General features: G+C 39.6%; 1 protein-coding gene across 2 annotated transcripts in view; it reads left to right on the forward strand.

Annotated features, from left to right (window-relative positions):
• RHOBTB1 (Rho related BTB domain containing 1) overlaps nt 1-22,114 on the forward strand; it is a 66,441-nt gene that overhangs the window by 40,855 nt on the left and 3,472 nt on the right. For both annotated transcript variants that reach the window (XM_075841146.1, XM_075841147.1), the window contains 8 exons: nt 2,595-2,796; nt 4,145-4,248; nt 13,410-13,595; nt 14,520-15,481; nt 17,627-17,745; nt 18,322-18,472; nt 20,532-20,620; nt 21,730-21,835. In XM_075841146.1, the coding sequence (XP_075697261.1) occupies nt 2,605-2,796; nt 4,145-4,248; nt 13,410-13,595; nt 14,520-15,481; nt 17,627-17,745; nt 18,322-18,472; nt 20,532-20,620; nt 21,730-21,835 (1,909 nt within the window). In that variant the 5' untranslated portion in view covers nt 2,595-2,604. The remainder of the gene's footprint in view (nt 1-2,594; nt 2,797-4,144; nt 4,249-13,409; nt 13,596-14,519; nt 15,482-17,626; nt 17,746-18,321; nt 18,473-20,531; nt 20,621-21,729; nt 21,836-22,114) is intronic.

Raw genomic sequence — 22,114 nt, forward strand, 5'->3', positions numbered from 1 at the left:
TTAGCTTTGGACGGACATTGATAGCCAATGCTTTTCTGTATGTGAGCTTTATTTTCAGCCCTGTGGTCCTCAGATTTGAAAGACTTGTGAACGGTCTGAAAATGACCACTCTTTTATCCTGCGTCCTATTTATAGATAGCCGTTGGCATGCCCTATTGAGAAATTGGTAATTTCTAGACTGTTAACAACTATTTTCCAGGCCAGATATCTTCCAGATTCTCAGGTTTAAACAAAACTATAAAATTACAGGATCATCAGAGTAGGTCAGCAGCTCTGGGAATATTTCTTGTGAATGCAGGCCACTGGTCCTTTTTGCTTTAAGATTTTGACCTGCGTTAGGGCATGGCCAGTCCGCTGCGGAAATCCGCAACTGACATTTTCTCCATTGGTTTCCACACCTTTTTAGTTAGGTTCGTGCACACGTGGCGGAAAACTCCGCTGCGGACCATAGGCTGCGGTGCGGAATTTGTCGTCCGCAGCATACACTGGCTGTTGCGGACGTGTAGCGGACTTGTTGCGGACTCATTGCGGAATTTCTTCATTGACTTCAATGGAGATTCAAAATTCTGCAATGAAATCCGCAGATGTTATGTGTGTTGCGTTGCGGATTGGTTTTAAGAAAAGGATATTTCTTCTGGCTGGATTTATGTATTTCTAGGTCTATAGCCAGACTGAGATGAAATGTTTTAAAAGACAGCAGGAAGTACTATACGCAACGGCTAATCCGTATCAATTTCCTGCACATTTTAGGCAAAGACTCAACAGAATCTGCAACGCAGATTATGTGCGGCATTGATGCGGTCAGTGTCGGCAGAAATACGCCACGTCTGGCCATGCCCTTAAATTGTGTTTGGTGATCACCTGTTTTTCCTTGGAATGCAAGTTCCCTATCCCTTACCTGTTGTGACTCTACATGAAACAAATAAATACCAATTTCCCTTGACAGCCTATGTCTGCTGATGGCTCTGCAGGACAAATATGGAGAAACTGAAATTCTCAGGAACCCAGCAATTTATTGTCATGACACTCCTGCTGTTAAAGGCATCATTTTTGATAATAACATTGTATTACTATTTATGCAATTCCCTAACATATAAAGTTGCCCCAAACATAAGATTCACTCTGAAGTGGCCCTCTAGTTTTAAAGGTGTTGTTTCATAAAGAGAACCCCTTTTTATAAAGATTCTGGCCTAGCGATCATCTGATCGCCACGGGTCCGGATTCTCTAATCTCCGACGATCAGCAGTCATCTTTGCGAGAAGCCGCTAATGGACATTCATTTTCCCTGCAATGGCCGCATCACACGGCATGTAATGTACAGTAGCATTGCACGCCGTCCATTCAAATTAGTGGCCGACCATGTAACAGAGGCTGTCTATTCTGGCTTAAAGAGGGGGATCCTAAGCGAGGGTAGCGAGCGAGGTACATATGCCCTAATATTGAGACAACCCCTTTAACATTTCTGACATGTCGAATCACTAGAATATAGAGACCACCGGCTTCCTTCAAAACATTACACCCCATTCAGTTTTCATCTAAGAGGGTTCGATTTTTCTTTGATTAAAATTTCCTGCCATATTAAAGTTGTTTTATATTCGCTAAGATTTCATTGAAAACAATACTCATACAGAAAAAAAAATAATATATTAAAGTTATTTTAACTGTGCACACTGGCGAGTCCATTGTTTCTAGATAATTAAGTACAGATCACGTTTTCTAGAAAGCAAGCAAAGATCGCCTCTCAAGGCATTGTAATATTTAGCATAATATCTCTTGGTGCTGGTTAACAAGCTCTGAGAATAGATGCGTGGACTAGAAAGCAGGGAAGCTGAAGTGGTGTAATAACTTATTTCCTATGGGAGTATGTGTAGAAAATTAACAGATATAATTACTGCACTGCAGTAAAAGCCCAGAAATATTCTGTGTGGAGAGAAAGGATACGCAAGCAAAATATATATCCTATACAGCCTACAGTGCTGGAAGTGATTTTGAGTATGTGATCGTGTTTTCCAAAGTTGTTATTATTATCCTTACTATTATATTATGTATTTGATACGCTTTTATATGTGGAATTGTATTGTGCCATGTGTTTATTTCTATGGTATTTGCAATTTTTTTTTTCTCCTAATTCTTTTCATTGACATCCTGTAGTAAACAAACAAAATAAATGACACCTTACTTTATTATTCATAAGAATAATATTAATTATTCTGACTATTAATGAAAAGTATGGGTCCCCTGAGCTCTGCCGAAAAAAGGCCAATAACCTAAAGACATTCTTTAAATACTTGCTGGGGTTCATCTAATCTTTTTGTGTATGTCGGTGACACATTATTTTATGTAAATGCCGTCATAATGCAGACGATCGGCCACATTCCAGTTACATCTTAAGCAGACTGGTGTATGTTTAGAGCAAACAAATGGTTTTGTGATGTTTATTTCATTCAGGTGTGCCCTGTTAGTACGAGACGCCACAGCTTAGGGCGTTTCAGTATAAAAAGGAGGAACATAATTCTTCTCTTCAGTTGTAGAGTAACTCCTCAGAGAGTTATGAGTGAATTGTCATACTCATTACACCATTGTCTTCTTCTTAGGGCTGCATAAATGGACACTGATATGGACTACGAAAGACCCAATGTGGAAACCATCAAGTGTGTGGTCGTGGGAGACAATGCGGTGGGCAAGACACGGCTCATCTGCGCAAGAGCATGCAACACTACGTTAACTCAATACCAGCTGCTGGCCACCCACGTACCTACAGTATGGGCAATTGATCAGTACCGAGTATGTCAAGAGGTAAGTGTGTGTCTAATGTTTCCGATTGTTTAGCCACTCACTCACAGGTCACGTTTTTATAGTTCTCTTTATGCTTTTTTTCTGTAAGTCATTAGTATGTCTGAAGCAGAAGATATATTGTATCACTTCTCATTTTTGCACATTTTATTGTTGGACTAACTGTAACATATTATTTTCCGGTAAAAGACTTGAAAGCAGAGCAAATTAATCTATTACATATAGGAAAAGCTGTGGATACACAAACCAATATTATATATAAAATAATTCTATTTATATATAATTATAATAAATAGCTATTACCCAAATTACAACCTTGGGTGCATCTCCGGTAATAGGGGACAGTAGTTGTGTGAAAATCATATTCCTCATGGTTGCTCTCCCGGAACTGATAACAGAATGCAGATGACAGCACCTGTATTCTGAGAATGGACAGAGGAAGAGGCAGATGACAGCACCTGTATTCTGAGAATGGACAGAGGAAGAGGCAGATGACAGCCACAAATGCCACTTGTTTTCTGTTGAGTGCATGAGGAAGAGTCGCCTGTTTTCAAAGTCGCTCTCACTCTTAAAGGTAGCAGCTTGGGTAATAGAAATATATTAGGGAACTTTAACTCAATTCCCCTATATGTCTTATTTAATGGCTTTACATTGGCTTTAAGTAAGGCTCTACATAGAGATACTATAAAGAATATATTAGGAGTCACATAAACAGCAAGGATCTAAAAAACAAAAGTCAATAAAATACTGCTAAATTGTTGTCACAATAACTTTCCAATTTCCTGCATGTGTCAGGCTGTATCTGCTGCCCATCGGCATAATGAAGGCTACTGAAAACTGCAGATTGTATTCTGCTGACATCACCATTGAGCAAGTACAGGAAAGATAACTTTTTGAGATCCTAAGACTATATGGGTGCCGAATTGCAAAAAAATAAATCTTGCTATATTGTTGTTATATAAGGAGAGGGTTAACTTTATTTCAGTTAAATTAGCAATACACTATTGTATTACCTATGTAGGGGCGGACAGGATTAAAAAATATTAGAACACTGGGTTTACAGTACGGTAGGGTAATGTATTAATAATGGTGAATGCATAGGTGTTTATATTTCAGGATTGCTTTTTAGCTGTAGTCAGCTAGTCCTGTACCTTACAGTAATCTGTGCTAGCTAATGTATAGCAGTAATCACAGACATGAAATAAACCGTTCTTTATTAATCCAGCATATTACATTTCAGCAAAGATTCCATGATGTCACCGGAAATAGTGCACAATCTGCAGAATTCTTGAACAGGCAGAGGTTGCTGCAGTATTAAACCTGTGTCATTATATTTATATCTTTCCTTAAGGTCCTTGAACGCTCCCGGGACGTTGTTGATGAAGTGAGTGTTTCTCTCAGGTTGTGGGACACCTTTGGGGATCATCACAAGGACAGGCGTTTTGCCTATGGAAGGTAAGCAGTGGTGCTTACTCCCTATGTAGCAAGAAAAGTACATAGATTTTACATTATCTAAAGTATAATGGGTTTTACAAGCTTTAATAGTTCTGAAGTCAGAGAAAGAGATGACATTTCACAGTGTAGGCATGTCTCATATAGAGTACTTTAAAATTTCGGTATGAGAGAAGTATAGAATTCCCATTATACAGTTGTATGCTGTTATCCTTATCCATAGTTGTTCCATGGCCATGAATATGGATGCATCTTTGTACCTAATATAGAACAGCTCCAAGGTCATGTGAATATAGCTTTCGAGCTACCATGATTCTCTGTAGGAAGCCAACTGGCTGAAGTCATTTTATATCCTGTTCCGCTATACTTGAGTTATTTTGGTCTTTTTGACAGGTAACAGATGCCGGGTGACAAGCACTAATGGCAGCCATTACTGTGCCCATATGGGTTGTAGCCCTGTGCCCTTCTATCTACAGGCCCAGAATAGCATGTATATCAGCATATATGTCATGCACAAAAATATTCTGCATACCCCACACTCCCTCTCCTATACTGTAAGTGTCTTCACTATAGCATTGCATTAATGAACCAGGGAGAACTGGATACACATTGCTATAGGTGCTTACCAGTGAGTGGTCTGATAAAAAAAATGGAATTTAAAGGGCAAGATAAATATTTTGTTACATTTTATTTGACTATTATTAGTAGTTTGTAATTTTGCATACATTTCTGCAATCTGTGCGGACAAGAAGGACAAAATGTCATTTGACAGGGATAAACTGTAAACGGGTTGTAAAAGTATTAATAGTCGTTTGACAACATCGGAAAATGTTATGAAAACATTGAATGAGAAGGTTTTGTGATTTAAGGTGTTTTGGAAACTTTACAAAATCACATTGTAAATTCCTAAGTGACAGCCTGAGGCAGAGAACATATAGAATTTGTCGAAGCTTTAAGAATTTTGTAAAGATTTTGTTTTGTATATCTGGTAGAGAAAACTAAACCCATATTAAGTTCTGAATAGCACATTTGCAATGAAATAGGAACAGGGAATTTATCATGGCGTCAAAAGTTGCGAGTGAATCATTCAGCAGTCTGGAAAAACGTTATGACCTCTACTATGGGAGCATTAATGGTGGCCATATTAAATATGGATATTCCATAAATGACTGATAGTTGCTGGTTTGGCTCCTGGGATCCACACCTATCAGCAGAATGATGGTCCCGGACCCCTGTCTGTCAATTCAAAGTGACTGCTTCTCCCATTAAAATGAATAGAGAGGTGTAGTCTACCGGAGTTATCAAAAGAAATGAGCTCAAGTTGGTTTGCTCTTTCCGCAATTCCCATAGGTGGGACCCGCACCTATCAGGCATTTTTTTTGCCCTGTTCTGTGAGTATGCCATAAATATGTAAGATTTGAATACCGCTTTAATAAAAATTGCGCTAAATTTAAAACCGTAGCCCTAGTTTTATCAAATCTTGCACTGGTCAGTAATAACTTAATGCAAGAGAGAAGACTCAGAACCTTTAATAAACCTGTACGTTTAGGCTAATTCTTCTTATGCCAAATCCTCACCACCTGTCATCGGACCCTGGTCTGCGGGTCAGCCGTAAGAATAAATGCTACTTGCAATCTGTTGGCAGGAGGTTGACCCCATGAAGGTTCAGCTTCCTCGAGTACAAGTAAAGATTTAATTACTTAACAGTGTACAATTAGGATTAAATATAGTCTGGAATCGACGTATGGCTGTCCCTATTAGCAGGTGCCTCTCAGATCATATTGGGGTCTGGGACAGTCATGGGACAGTTTATGTGAATTACACAGATCTGTTTCTAACACCAGCATTAAAAACATCATAAATTCATATGGGACCTGTGATGTTTACCAACGTCCTTTCATTATTTCACATTTATTAGAACCGAGTAGGACATTGGTAAACATTTATGAAACAGTACAGTTGACCTTAGCATTAAATTGTAGGCAATGTAAGCAATTTCTTCAATGGCATCTATGGGCACCGTCATCACCATAACCTTTGCACCAAATTTACAAAATGCGTAAACATTGTATTTCCTAATAAATGTATGTTTGTAGTTACCGCTGACTCTAAGATAGACGTTGACCGTGGATACCAAGTAAACAAGTAATGGATACATAACCTCATGTAACTGAATAGCACCATAAATTGACACTGTCCAGGTCTATATCTTGTTCAACCCCTTAAAGACCAGGCCTATTTTCAGCTTTTTATTTTCATTTTAGCCACCACGCATTCCAAAAGCTATAACTTCCTTATTTTTCCGTCAACATAGCCGTATGAAGGCTTGTTTTTTGGCAGGAATATGGGCAAAAAAACAGTAAATCTGCCACTGTTTGTTTAGGTTTCGTTTTTACGGTGTCAATTGTATGGTAAAAACGAAATGTTAACGTTATTTTGCAGGTTGACACGATTATGCTGATGCCAAAATTTATATAGTATTTACAAAGAAAAAACAATTTAAGAAAAAAAATTTGTGTGCCCATATTCTGAGACACATAACTTTTTTTTATTTTTCTGAGCGAGTTATTAATGGTACAATTTTGGGGTACAAGCGTTTTGCCTATGGAAGGTAAGCAGTCGTGCTTACTCCCTATGTAGCAAGAAAAGTACATAGATTTTACATTATCCAAAGTATAATGGGTTTTATAAGCTGTTATATTGTAATAGGTCGGACTTTTATGGACACAGCGATACCAGTTATGTTAATTTTTTAACATTAACTTTACAGAAAAAATGGGAAATTATTTTTTAACTAAAACAAAAATCTCTATATTTTTTTGCACATTAAAAAAAACAACTTTTTTTAATATATATATAAGTCCCCCTAGGGTACTTGAACCAACGATTGTTCGATTGCTTGTACTATATCCTGCAATACTAATGTATTGCAGTGTATTGTCTTTTTGACTGGCTCCTATAAAGCCCTGTCTCTGGCAGTTAATAGTAGCACAAAGATGGCAGACCTGGGGGCCTGAATAGTATGCCTTAGACACTGCGGTCGCTATTGCCCACAACATCTAAGGGATTAAGTGATCTTTGATTCTGCCCATTGCAGTGAGGTGTCAGCTGAAACATACAACCGACCCCCGCTCAGTATGGAGAGCGCTCAGCCTATGAGCCTGATCCATACTTCCCCTTGACGTCTGCCACGTACATGTACGTGACCATGCATTAAGAGGGTAAGAAACATTTTGGATAACTAATTCTTCGTATGTTTCAATGTAGGACATTAAATGTAGCTGGCAACCTAAATCTTCCAGCAGAGTCTGCAAGGCAAACTACAGTGCGGTTTGCTCAAAGTGTCCAAAATGGGCACCCACTTGGCATACTTGTGGGTTATACAAGAAACAGGGTATTGTTCTTGTGATATGTCAGCACAGGTACCATGGTGAGACTGGGTTCAGACTTTGTGTTTGCAATACAGTAGCCTGCATCCATGAAAAATAGCCCAAACCTTAGACTTAAAGGGATTATCTCATTACAACAATTTATTAGGGCATATGGACGTCATACAGCAGAGTCCACCCAGCTATGTAACAGTGGCTCCTGCTCTGGCGGACCTGGTCTGTCCATGCATTACACGCTTGACCATTAATTCCAATTTGCATGTAGTGCTATATTTCCCTTAATGTGGCCTTCCCCAGGAATAACAGGTGATCACCAGGGAATGGAGAAGCCGGATCCGTGGCCATACACATGGGAGTGGTGGCTGTGCTTTCTTGCATCTTTCTTCTCTCATATTAGCACTTTGTCACAAAGACTTTCGGTTCCACCTACTCAATCTGTGGCCAGTCTATTCACATCCTGATCCTCCAAGCTTTGTTTTATCTCATACTATTAGCTCAATGGAGCATTGACTCATGATTTTGGGTGTTGAGAATGCTGAGGATTACAGTCTATTAATGCGCGCTTACTGTCCTTTGATGACAATGGTTGTACGTGACTAACTACAGCATCCAGCCCAACAACATCAGTTCTGCAGTGGAAAAGCTTGTGGATTAAATAGCCCAGATCAAAAAAAAACAACGTTATATTAGTGCATTATTGTAGGGAGATGCAACTGCAATAACATGTACAGTTTCTACTATTATGGCTCATGATTATCTTTACAAGCAAAGAATACAGAAAGGTTGTCCTGCTTTATTGTACTTGTCTTTTAAGTACTTTTCTGTGCACTCTCTAGCTTAATCAGCACTTAGCCCCGGGCAAAGTCTTGGATTGAATTTTTTTATATTAAAAACAAGTTATTGGATATCTCCTAGACACTTGGAGCAGTGCCTGGGTTTGATATTTATAGCTTTAGAAGTCTTTTTTTATGTTGAGGATAGAAATATGTAGAGCAGTTATGTAAAGCACTTTATGTTGTGATTCTTTATTGTGGCTTGGATAGTGCTTGTTACAAAATAGAGGAATGCTATAATACAGGGGAAGGCAACCTTATCTAGGTGGAGATCTACTGTTGTAATTTGGGAAGGAATTGAGATCTACTTGGTGCCGAGTTGTGACAGGGGGCAAAGCTGTGGAAGTCATCAGGGGCGTTGCTAGGGTTTTAAAGGACTCATTCCCTGGATGGATATTACATTTTAAATTCTGATTATCGCTACATAACATATAGGAGAATCCAAAATTCAGTTTATCGCTACATAACATATAGGAGAATCCAACACTGATCAGACGCAGTCACAGGCAAAATACACAACAATTACATCAAGTCACTCACAGGTGACATCTTTTTTCATGGTAGGCATTCACTTTCCTCATCTTCTCCACCAAGTCCTGTCCAGCTGTTTCTCACTTTTCCATCATCCTCCCCAACATCTCAGCACAAACTCCCTATCCTCGTACCCTAACAGCGTCACCTTGCTGCTACTAATAATAAAGTGCCTGCTGTGCTGCTTAGTGCCCCAAATACTGTACTGCAGAAATATAGGTGCTGTAGAGATAGTCCCCCTAAAAATACTAGTACCACACAGATAGTGCCCCCTACAGTAATTAGTGCCACAAACAGTGTCTTCCAAAAATTGTTGTGCCAATCTGATAGTGCCTCATACACCGTAAAAATGCCTGCTATCTGCCCTCCAAAAATATTTTAGCAAGTAGATAGTGCCCTTGTCAGTAATAGTGCTCAACCAGTGCTTCCAAAAAGAATTGTGCAAAGCAAAATGCCCCAATTGTAATAATGCTCCCCCGGAGAGCCCCATTAGCAAGTGCCCCCATAGTAATATCGCTCTCCTACAGTGCCCCAATTAGTCTCAGTGCCTTGATTTGTAATATTGCTCCCCACAGTGCCCCATAAGTAATAGTGCTCCTTTACAATGCCCCATTGTTAGTGCTCCCCCACAGTTCCCCCATTAGTAACCGTTCCCCTTACAGTGACTTGGTTAGTAATAATGCTCCGCCACAGTGCCCCTATTAGTAATAGTGCTCCTCTACAAGTACCCCCATTAGTAACAGTGCCTCTCATAGTGCCCTCAATTGTAATAATGCTCCTCCAGACTACCAACATTAGTGCCCTCATTAGCAGCAGCCTCATGTCGTCCACCCTTTTCCAAACATGCTGACTATTACGTTAAATCTGGAGCAGTGGAGCTCGCCCCCTTCCCAAGCTCCTCTGCACGAGTGGCAGTATGTCAACACTATGTGCAGAGGATGGCTACTGGTGAGTACTGCAGATTTCTCGGCACCCGTTGACGATCGACGGGTTGCTAACCTCTGCAATAATATACGTCTGGAGAAGTGATGGCATTCCAGATTAAAAATGAGTTTCCACTTTTTAACACAAGTCTGTTCTGATTTATTTTTTTATATATCTTTAAAGCTCCAAATGCCCTGTATTGACATAGAATTAAAGAAGTCTTCTTGCCAGCAGCCACCACAAGAGGGAGATTGCTGCATAATGTTTATACATTGGACTCTATGTACAGTATGCAGTAAGATCGTGATGTCCCTCCAGTGGTAACTGCAGGAAACCACAATGTTATCATTTAATGCTTTCATTGCAAGTCAGTTGGAGCTATAGCTCAGAAATAAGAGCCCTTATCGCTGTAAAAATATATTTAAAAAAATGAAGCGGCACAAAATTTGGACCTTTATAGATAAAAAGAAAGTGTTCTTTAAAAGGTGGAATTCGCTGCAAAGTAAGTCCCAAATTAAAGGGGTTTTGTGAGAAGGTCTGCAAATGTATAATTACTATGTGTATCAATTCCTCACAATTTTTTTTCTTGCTGTCTGTGAATGGATGCGTTATTGTTGAACCTCAAAACCTAACCTGAAAATCTGCTTAAACAGGGATCGAGTAGGGATCGTTACTTAAGAGTTCAGTATATTATCGAGCCACGCATTTGTGTTGTTGACATAAATAGGACAGCTTAGCAGGCTCTGAATGTAAACCGTGAAAGATTCCATTCACTGACAGCAAGTAAAGATCTTGAAAATAATGAGAAATTGATACACAACATATATTAGAAATTAGAACTTTTCATTACATACCTGACTGCTTAACTAAAAATACAAGTGCAAGGCCGTAGCTGTGTACTCAGTCCGTGATTACGGCACGGACGGGCCGCGAAGTGTCATCCGCAGGCCGTCTGCCATCAAGGACTGTGCACACACAAGATGTGCATTCATTTTAATGAGCCCGTATAATGACATGTCTTATATTTTTTTGCGGTCCGGGCAATGCATGGACCGTGGAAACCACGGTCATGTGCATCAGCCCGTAGGTTAGCATGTGTTCTATACTATCCGCAATTGTGGTTCCACAATTGCGGATAGTATATGGCCGCAAAAATACGATCGTGTGCATGACTCCTTACTGTAACATTTACTAAAACAATACCTATATGCAAGTATTATCATAAAAAAATTATTCAACAACTTACATTGTGTTCTGTGAAGATAAAGCTAAGAAAGCAGTTAAATAACCTAGCGTTTAAGGTTCATCCATGAATGAATGGTTATTGTGTTCCTGAACCCAACTGTGCTCTTTAAACTCCCTACAATTACTATTGTAGAGGCTGAAATGACGTAGATTAGTAGCAATGGGCTTTAGAGATCAGCACTTCTGTTTCAGTGGCGGTCATGTGATATATGCCAGTAATGAGCGAGCTTACGCCGCTACCCAGCTGAGAAAACCAGGAATGTAATCATGTCCTAAACAATATTAAACGGGGTGCCTATTGTGTAGCCGAGAGGAGGTCTGCTCAGTGTAGCCGTATTGATTTTGTTAACATCCATTTAGGAGACTGTAACAAGTCACTCGTGCTCATCAACCTTTGCCAAATGCATTTTATTATTAAATTAAAGAGCCCAATTATTGCCGTAATAAACCCGTAATTAGTAAGGCGGTGCCCTTTTAACAGTTTGCAGGCAACCGAAACAGCGAGACGTCAGATATTTTATATTTGCCATTTTTTATTCTAACGAGGAGAAACCTGCAGTGTTAGTAAATTAGCATATTATTTTTAGAAACTGTCTAGCGTGATCTTCCTGACATTCTGTTGAAATCTAGAAAAAGAACAGGAGGTGTATGATCACGAGGCAATTAGTTCTTGGATCTGTTGTTTATATATTAACTCATACAGTATTGGGGTGATAACAGGATTTAAAATAGAACGTTTGTTACTGTTAATAACTACAGCTTGTCTGTGTTGGAAGCCGAGTCTCCGTCCCAGTGAATTTATTGTATATATTTAGCACTTTTGTGTAGGAATATTGCACAGCCTTTTTTATGTTATTGCCGAGCATTAGCCTATGCATCCAATATTATGAGAACATGTAACAACACAAGAAGGGGTGCACATGGTCAGTTACAATACAGGTGTTTGCCCCTATTGCACATCTAGTGCCAGGGATGAACCCATCACCTGTCTGAGACGAAAGTGCGCCAACTGAATGCACAAAATGGAGCGAACTATCTTGTGGGTTGGATTCATATATGTTGCTTGGCCAGATACTATAGTAAAGAACCCCTATGGAACTCACAGTACATTCCTATAATGGTAAAGAATCAACATATACTGGAAACCATACCGCATGTAATTAAAGACTAACTGTAGTTTGAAAAAACTTTTGATATGGCATTGATACATTTTAGAACTTTTGATCGGTGGAGCTCTGGGTGCTGAGGCCAACACATTCACTGAAACGAAGCGTAGCACTGTGCACCTTTGGCTATGATTGGCGCTTCTTGATAGGCTGACGATAGCTCACATAGAGCATCAAAACTTCTGATATGTCTCTATGACCTATAACAAAAGTTTTTTCAAATTAGTTGCTCTTCAATATTTCTCTTCATTTCGCCACCTAGGGCACTTTATTGCAGTAAAGTTTTTAGCAATAGTCTAGGGCAGAGGTCCCCAACCTCTTCTAGTTTGCAAGCAACTTTAGGATGTGACAGGTAGTGTTTGGTATTAGAAGGGAAAAAGTCATATGGATCTTAGCATATTGTTAACATCAGGGACCATGTAAGCCACATGAGGCTCCCGAGCTAAATCTGGGGAACAATTTTAAAGGGAAGATATCATATATATATATATATATATGTTTTTATTTTAGATTTTTTTTAATTCTATTTTCTGTAGATGATTATGGGGGCAGCCATCTTTCCTGAGCTGCTGTTCGCAGCATTTAGAGATCTGCTTTGCAGCAGCCACATGGATTATAGTAATCTGTATACGGAAGATGACCCATTGACTTCTATGGGAGAGTGTTCTGGGCATGCTCTGTGACCTGTGCAGAGGTCATTGTGCAGGAAGAGATAGGAGGAGAACTGTGTCCATCACCTATGATCAGTGGTGGATCCTGTGTTATCTCTATAAAAAGGTGTTAGCTGTCATTGTAATCCTGCCTGTAATGATAATGAGATGACTGCTGAGAAGTGATCTCTACAGAAAAGGAAGTGTCAGTCTAGTGTGAGGCTCAGTGGCCAGAGTGAAATCTGCAAGATTTTAGTATTATTTTTTAATATAGATAATGGCATAGAAAAAAAACCACCAACAATTCTTAAAAGTCTATTTAACATAAAAACTTCAATTTAAACAATTGATCATTTTTAGGTGATGTATTTCCTTTAATAACGTACTGTTTTCACATTTTTAAATCTGCGGTGCTTTCTCTTTTAGATCCGATGTTGTTGTCCTGTGTTTCTCAATTGCAAATCCAAATTCCTTAAACCACGTGAAAACAATGTGGGCTCAGGAGATCAAACATTTTTGCCCCCGCACACCTGTCATTCTTGTTGGCTGCCAGCTGGACCTGCGTTATGCCGATCTTGAAGCTGTTAACAGGGCAAGGCGACCATTAGCCAGGTAAAAGCGATAAGCTTTATTTTAGCCCATTGTTAGGTGTAGGCTATAAGTCATGCGCTGATTTTTGCATTTATTTTTTAACTGATAATAATTTCTACTTTTTCTTTAATATTTTTAAAGAGGACCGGTCAGCTCTCCTAAAATTCCTGTTTTAGCACTGGACCATATTTTATTTGAATTCTGTGTTGTGCAATTTCTCTGTTATTCATCCTGAAAATGTGTAAATAAATTCACAACTTATTATTACCAGACCCCTTATCATAGGCGAATACCTACACAGTCTGACACTTTCCAAACAATTCTGACAGTGTCAAAGTGTGTACGGAGACACCCTATCGATAGAGGGAATATTAATGCTCACCTAATTTATTTATACATTTCCAGTAGGAATAACAGAGGAATGGCACAACACAGAGTTCTATGAATACGACCTCGAGCATCGTTATTTTTTTATAGGGAAAACAAGTTTTTAATAAAATCATAATATAATATCAGAAGAGCTGTCAGGTCCTCTTTACATTTTTTTAAGATACAAATATATATATATGTATGTTACTGCAGTCTGACATGACCTGTGAATGTTACCTTGGGGCATTTTTTTTTTCTTAACTAGGGTTTTATATGATCCTACATTTGGGCCTATGACACTTTGCAACCGGGCAAAACGTTCAAGCCCCTACATTCCCTCTAAACCTATTTGTGGCAAGGGTAGTGGGAAACATCTTGAGCACAGTCATGGTTCAGATTGGCAGTTCTCACTTTACCAGTGCTCCCCATTATAGCAGAAAATTATTCGTTGTGAACACCCTTATTACAAAAGTTCCATCACAATAGGTGCCTTCATACGTGCTTATGATAGTGTTGAGCGTTCAGTAAAGGGTTTGCTAACAATACATTCAATATTATGTTTTGTTTCAATTACAGACCAATTAAAAGAGGAGATATTTTGCCACCAGAAAGGGGAAGAGAAGTTGCAAAGGAACTTGGGATCCCATATTACGAAACCAGTGTTTTTGACCAGTTTGGGATAAAGGATGTGTTTGACAATGCAATCAGGGCTGCTTTGATCTCCAGGAGACATCTTCAATTTTGGAAGTCCCATCTGAAGAGAGTTCAAAGACCTTTTCTACAAGCTCCATTCCTCCCCCCTAAATCACCACCGCCAGTTATAAAGATACCTGAATCTAGCGAGTCTAACATTAATGATGCTGGAGATTTACTGGACAATCATTTGTGTGCAGATGTCATGTTTGTCCTTCAGGACCAAAAACGGATCTTTGCTCATAAAATTTACCTTGCTACCTCCTCTTCAAAATTTTATGACCTTTTTTTAATGGAACACGAAGAGTCTCAAAATCTTGTGGAAAGATTCTGCAAGAAGGAAAAGCCTACAAAGGATTTATTATTGCGGACATTAAGCCTTGATACAGATGAGGACATCGATGGGGCTTCCTTGAAACCATCAAATGCCTGTCTTCGGATTTCAAGAAGCGATGATACCTTACTGACTTCAGATTGTGACGAGGAAGGATGTGTTGCTTTGTCATCTTGGAGCAAAGGCTTTCAAAGTTTGCACCAAGAACTGATGGTCAACCCAGTCTCTAATAGGACTTGTTCGATGACTGTGGTCCGAATGGACTCCTCTATACAGTATGCGCCTTTTAAAACTGTATTACGGTTTCTATACACAGGACAGCTAGATGAAAATGAAAAAGGTTTAATGCGAGTAGCACAAATTGCAGAAATTCTAGAAGTATTTGATTTGCGAATGATGGTAGAGAACATCACAAACAAAGAAGCCTTTATGAACCAGGAGATTACAAAAGCGTTTCACGTCAGGAAAGCAAATCGAATCAAAGAATGTCTGTCCAAGTCAACCTTTTCCGGTGAGTATTTTCTTTTGATTAGATTTCCATTAATCCATGCCGTCTGTTAAACACCTCTTCGAGTACTGGATTTGTAGATCTCGTACTTTTGCAGGTCACGTTTATAGCCCTCATGACCCCTTTTCAGCTCTGTCACGTCTTTGACCTCATGCTTTGCTCATATCTACTTATAATTTATCGTGAAGCTGCTAATCCCTTTTCTCAAGAGTATTTTAATTATCTTGTGAGAAGTATACTTGCAAGTCATTAACTGGTTCCCGACCGCTGGCTGTATATTTACGGCCTGCGGTCAGGGTCCTTAAAACCCGAGCCATAGACTTTTTACGGCTCGGGTTTTAACTTGCTGCCCGCGCGATCGGGCAGCTGAATGTCGGGTCTCCGGCTGTCAGTGACTGCCGGGGACCCTGAGGAGAGGATAGGAGCAGCTTTCACTGCTTCTGTCTTCTCCGATGTGTTTTTGCACAGCGCTCAATGAACGCTGTGTATAGGAATAGAGACAGCAGCAGCGCTGTCTCTATTCCTCCCGGTGATCATGTGACAGGTCACATGATCGCCGGGTGTCGTTAGTGACAGACTGCTGCTAGGTCTTACAAGACCCAGCACAGCCCTATTAGTGACAATCGTCACTATGAGAGGGCTGATTTCCCCTGTAACTGGGGCTGCTGTGCAGCTCCAGTTACAGTGGAAAAGATGGTGTAAAAGAAAGAAAAAATATATATATAAAGTTCCCCAAAGGTCTTCTTTGACCTTTGGGGGACAGACCACAGTAATAAAAAAATAATAAAGTAAAGTGCAAAAAAATATTAAATAATAAATACACATAAAATACCCACCCCAAAAAAAACATGTTCCCCCCGCCAATCATTGTTGTAACGCTAGCGCTGAACCAATTACCCTAATATAGACATGTAATATATTAAAATTTACGGTAGACAATGACGATCACAAATAAAAGGTCTATTTTAGGTTAAAACTATGTTATTACCCCAAAAAAATAGCTGAAACGTTAAAAAGCTTATTTTTTTACTATTATTTTCAAACTTTATGAATAAAAATTCTAAAATCGCAAAAAAGGTGTGTATAAAAACGATAAAAAATGAAACCTGCATTGTCTATGGAAAAAATGTCGCAAAAATCACGTCGTTAGCCCAACAAATAAAAACGTTATAGCCATTTAACTAACACGTGCTAAAAATGGCTAAACGGTGTCTGGTCCTGAAGGCTCAAAATAGCCCGGTCCTGAACTGGTTAACCACTCAAAAAAGACATCTATCTGAAACATCTGCACTTACGGAATAGGGTCAAATCCTATTGTTGTAATTCATATAGTATTAAGTATATAAATAAAAATGTTAGATAAAATGTTGAAAATCGAGACTACATTAAGGCGTTGGCCCAACTGCGGTAAACCTGCAACTTTTTTTTTAGAGAACTCCATAAATAATAATTCCTTAATGAATACCAATCACCAGAATCATCTTCTTCATGTGAGAGTGATCCAGTTTTAGAGAGCTTGGACGCCACTGCAAATCCTGGATGTAGCAGCTTCCCTGCCATTCAGTCAGCCTGTGTCTGCTGTTTTATAGGCAACTTATTCCCATAAAGAGGATCTGTCAAGGGACATGTCCTCTTTAAATTAGGGCATTTATTAAATAACCTTGCGATCCATTTCGGCCAATCCGACAACTGGTGATAGGTGAGTGAACGACTATGAGAAGTTGAGGGTGCTGTTTAGTGGCTGGAGTATAGTGGTGACCCTTCACAAGGTTAACTAACACCTAAATGTCTGCTAAGAGTTACTGCGCCATGCAATTGCGTATCTATGACGGTAAACAATTGCTAGGTACAAACGCTAATGTACAGTTACTTTGAATTATATATAGAATAGTTCTTCGTTCCTTCAGGTTAGAGTGATAGCAGCGCTAAAAAGCTATTTTCCATTTTGTGTACTTCTTATGAAAGACATAAACAATAGAAGATGATTTTTTGACACCACATGGGGCACATGTTTCATTCATACCCGGGAGCATTGTGAAATTATAACATAGTCTCTCCTCCTTTGCTCTTATTCTGACACCGTTCCCTGTATTCCTGGAAGCTGTGTCGCTACAGGCTTAGTGATCATGTTTCTATATTTGGTTCCAGATGTGACATTTAAATTGGATGATGGATGCATCAATGCCCATAAGCCGCTTCTAATCTGTAGCTGTGAATGGATGGCTGCAATGTTTGGAGGTTCATTTGTGGAAAGTGCAAATAATGAGGTATATACATTTTAAGGCTAAGGGGAGTGTTGTGTTTTCCTTGCTACTTTTTTAAGGTGTTTCTTGAATTTAATACGCATCTTTAATACATTTATACATATTCTGCATATATACACAATTTTATACTCTAGTAATCAAGTCCATATATACCATAGAGGCAGACTATGGAGTCCTTAGAGTCAGGGGGGATCAACCCTGGTCAGTCCCATCCCCTGTGGAGTTGCATGGTTAGAACCTGTGCAGGAGTCCCCTTTCCAGAGGAGCTGTATTGCTAGCAAACAAGGGGTAGCTGAATTTGCCCAAGGGTCATCGAAGGGCATAGAGTGGGAAACGAACATCAGAATTCCTAGGAGGCAAAATCCAGCACCATAAATGGGACCTATTTTGATCTTTGCTATGGAGCCCTCTCTTCTCTGTATGCCACTGGTAGGAATTGCACAAACTGTTAAAGTATACAGGTGACTCTATAGTATCCAATTGGTATGGGTGACAAAGAAGAACATTTTATCTTTTGTGTCCAAGTTATTCTGATTCGATGGTTGTTCATCGTCAATCCTGTATTTGTTTTGCTTGCAGATTGTCCTACCTAATGTAAGCAAATCTTCAATGCAAGCGGTGTTAGACTATCTCTACACCAAGCAGTTGTCGTGCACATCAGACATGGACCCGCTGGAGCTGATTGCACTGGCAAACAGAATCTGCCTTCCACATTTGGTGGCTGTCACCGGTAAGTGCGATATTACCATATAACTTTATTATTTCATTGTTTTTTTTTACCAAACTACTATGATCAGAACTAAGTAAAAGGCGGCACACGGAGCTTAGGGCCTGTTCACATCTGCGTTGGAAGCTCCTTTAGGGGCCTCCGTCACAGATTCTGTTGTTTTTTCCAGACAAAATAGTGTATGTAGCATGCTGTAGCAAAATGGCAAAAACCATTTCTGAGTCTCGACAAAACCCATTGAAGTGAATGGGTTCCATCGGATGCCGTTTGTTTCCGTCATGCAACAGATCCTGAGCTTCCAGTATTTTTGTTGCTATGCTCCTATGATGGAGAAGAGCAAAGGAAACCCGAACACAGATGTGAACCCGGACAGGTTTTGGACTTGATCTTGTTGGCTCAGGCAACATATTTGGATACTTTTGAGGCTCCTCTTTTCAAGCTAAAAATTAGAAACATAAATAGCAATTCCCAAATGTTATAGTTTGCTACTAATAATATTCACAGTGTCTACAGCACAGCAGTTTGCAGTTCACTTCACAGTAAATATATATATATATACTTTGTTTCAAACATGGGACTGCTAAGCCACCAACAATTGTATTGAGGTTTTAAGACACCCTTACGCATCTTCTTTACGGAGGAAGGTTAATTTAGTTAAGTGTTTTTTTTAGCGGATTCTTTTTTTTCCCCTTCCACATACCTCCAGGGAGGCTGTTACTGGGATATATAAGCGATCTTACGTCCCTCTTTCATAAACAATAAGGCCCCATGCACACTGCCGTAATTTTGATACGCCATTACGGACCGCAATTGCGGCTCAATGTACGTACCCATTAATTTCTATTTTCCACGGACACCTTCCCATATATTTACGGGAAGGTGTCTGGGCGGTAGAACTGACATGTCCTATACTTTGATTTTACAGACCGTGATCCCCTACTTTATAATGGGAACACGGCCCGCAAATACGGGTGACTGTCTGCGGCCGGCCTTGCCCATAATCACCGACCATGATTACGGGCACGGCCACGTGCAGAGTGCCTTACATGTATATTCAGGTGAGCTGAACCTGCATGTTAATGGTAGATCTGATGGGGATAACTGCCAGCAGGACAACATTATGTCTGTGGGCAAGTAAAAAAAAAAAAAAAATCCCTAGTTTCCCCAAAGTATGGCTAGGTATACTGCTAATAAGGTAGATACTATAGTAGGCTGGGGCTACACGGGGATATTGGTCGTTCGCCGCGAAGATCGCAGGGTTGACACCAGCAATGCTTATGAATGTGGTCGTGTTACTACATGCGACATGATGTGATCACGACACAATAGTCGCAAAAAATCCACATTTACTGGATTTTCGGTTGCAGATTGCACGTCCCATGCCACTTTTCCAGCATAGACTTCAATGTAAGTTGCACGCAGCTGCACATTATTTGCAACTTGTTGTGATTTTTCTTTTTTTAGATTTCTTTTGGATGTCGCAAAGCCCTAATCGAATGCTATCGCAACCAGCTCGTGCCCTAAAATAGTCGTGTGACACAAATCACAGACACATCACAATTTTATTTATTTTTATCACCGTGTATCCCTGGCCTAATACTCAATCTAGCAATATTTACATGCCAAAGCAGCATAAAGTCTTACCTTACAATTGTAAAAATCGCTAAATGTCTACAAGCTATTTTATTTCTTCTTCTAGGTGTCTCTTTATATACCATATATAGGTATATACAGGGATTCTGAGTAAATTGGGTTACTATGGAGCGTTATTTGTGCCTTTGTAAACACAGCCAGTTTCTTTTCTATGTGCATACAACTACAACTCCCAGTTAGCTGTGCAGCCAGAGCGCCATAGGGTACCCCCCCAGCTCCACAGTTCTATAGTGTTACATAATCTTTTTAAAGGAAGTGCCGATCCACATTACAATTCTGCTTGATTTTAAGGTCATATTGTATGTAGAGTATTAATAGAATCTGCTTTGCATGTATTTTTTGATGGCGAGAAATATTTATATTATTTATAATAGTTGTCACAGAGTGTAAAATGTGCTTTGTCCTGCAGAACAACATGCTGTGCAGGAGCTGACCAAGGCTGCAGTGAACGCGGTGGATATTGATCAGGATGTGCTGATCTATCTGGAAATTGCCCAGGTTTGTATAATAGTTACGTCCCCATCAAGCACAAGGGATAAAACTGTATAAGCACCAAAGGCAAACGACAGGAGAGAGGGAGAGGAGAGCAGATGTAAATGTCTTTATCTTTTAGCAGAGATTATCTTGGCTAAAGATCAGGCAGTCCTGGAATTGTGTTGATCGGATGAGGGAGATATAGATATTCAGAACCGGACATAATGTCAAATGTTGCTTTTATATAACCCATAGCAATCGGTCAGATTTGAGCTGTAAACTGTTTAATGACAGCTACAATGTAATTGTGTTTCAATAATTTATATTGAAGATTTAAAAAAAAAAAAAACATTCGATAAACAGTACAAGTAGCAGCCAGGGGTAGTCTTCATAAATCAAATTGTAATAGGCAAATATATACCATATATTGCTACAGGTCAAGAAGGAAAACAAGACTTGATAAAATAAAAAAGTTTGGACCACCGGCGCTGCTAGGTGAAGGAGTAATGCAAGGACTATTAAACGGACATCACAGAAAAGGTTTTAATGATGAAGGCACCAGTACGGTGCTGAAACGCGTAGCCCTTGTCATTAAAACCTTCACCTAGCAGCGCCGGTGGTCCAAACTTTTTTATTTTATCAAGTCTCATTTTGGACAACAAACTCCGTTTGCTGTGTTATAGACCTGGCAGCAGCTTCAATGCGTTTTTGACACCCACCAGTGTCTACTGATCAAGGTGAGCATATTCCTTACAAGTGTGCTCCCTTGCTTTACCCAGCTTTTATTTTGCACCATGTGGCGCCGTGTCTCTTTTTCTATCCTGTTCTAGTTAAGAAGGAAAACAAAGAATAGGGGGAGGGGAGACAAAAGGGAAGGGAAAGAAAGAAGGGGGAAAAAAAAGGGAAAGGTAGAAGAATGAGGGTTGAGTATCCTAGAGGCCAAATAAACTTAAGAGATCGTCCCTAGATATCTTAGCCATGGCTGACAAACTTGAAAGAAGAGTTCTTCCTTATCTGCGACCATACTGCTACAATGTAACTGATGTGGTTTACAGTACATTTACCTAGACAGCAATGTATTATTCTATAGTATACACTTGGACTTCTATAACTTTGCAACGTTTGTCTTACAGTTCCACAATGCACATCAGCTGGCGGCCTGGTGCCTGCACCACATCTGTACCAATTACAACAGCGTCTGCTCGAAATTCCGGAAGGAAATCAAATCAAAATCAATCGGTAGGTACCTATAGGAGCTCAGACACAAAGTGGCTTTTTCTCTGTGTATACAGTAGCGTAGCTGTAAAGCCGGCCATACATCACAGGGCGCTTCTACATAGTGTTACATTGTCAGGACAGTGTAACATATTAGCAGTATTTTTTTGTGGCTCACATGTTTATTTTTTGTGATTGGTTGTTTTCAATCATTTTTGCTCTACTTCCCACAGTAGACAAGTCATCATTTCTATTTTTAACATCTCCCTCAAACGCCCATCTGTCAAGGTGATTTTCAGCTAT

Source organism: Rhinoderma darwinii, chromosome 11 (genome assembly GCF_050947455.1).
Source record: "Rhinoderma darwinii isolate aRhiDar2 chromosome 11, aRhiDar2.hap1, whole genome shotgun sequence".
NCBI classification, from domain to species: Eukaryota; Metazoa; Chordata; class Amphibia; order Anura; family Rhinodermatidae; genus Rhinoderma; species Rhinoderma darwinii.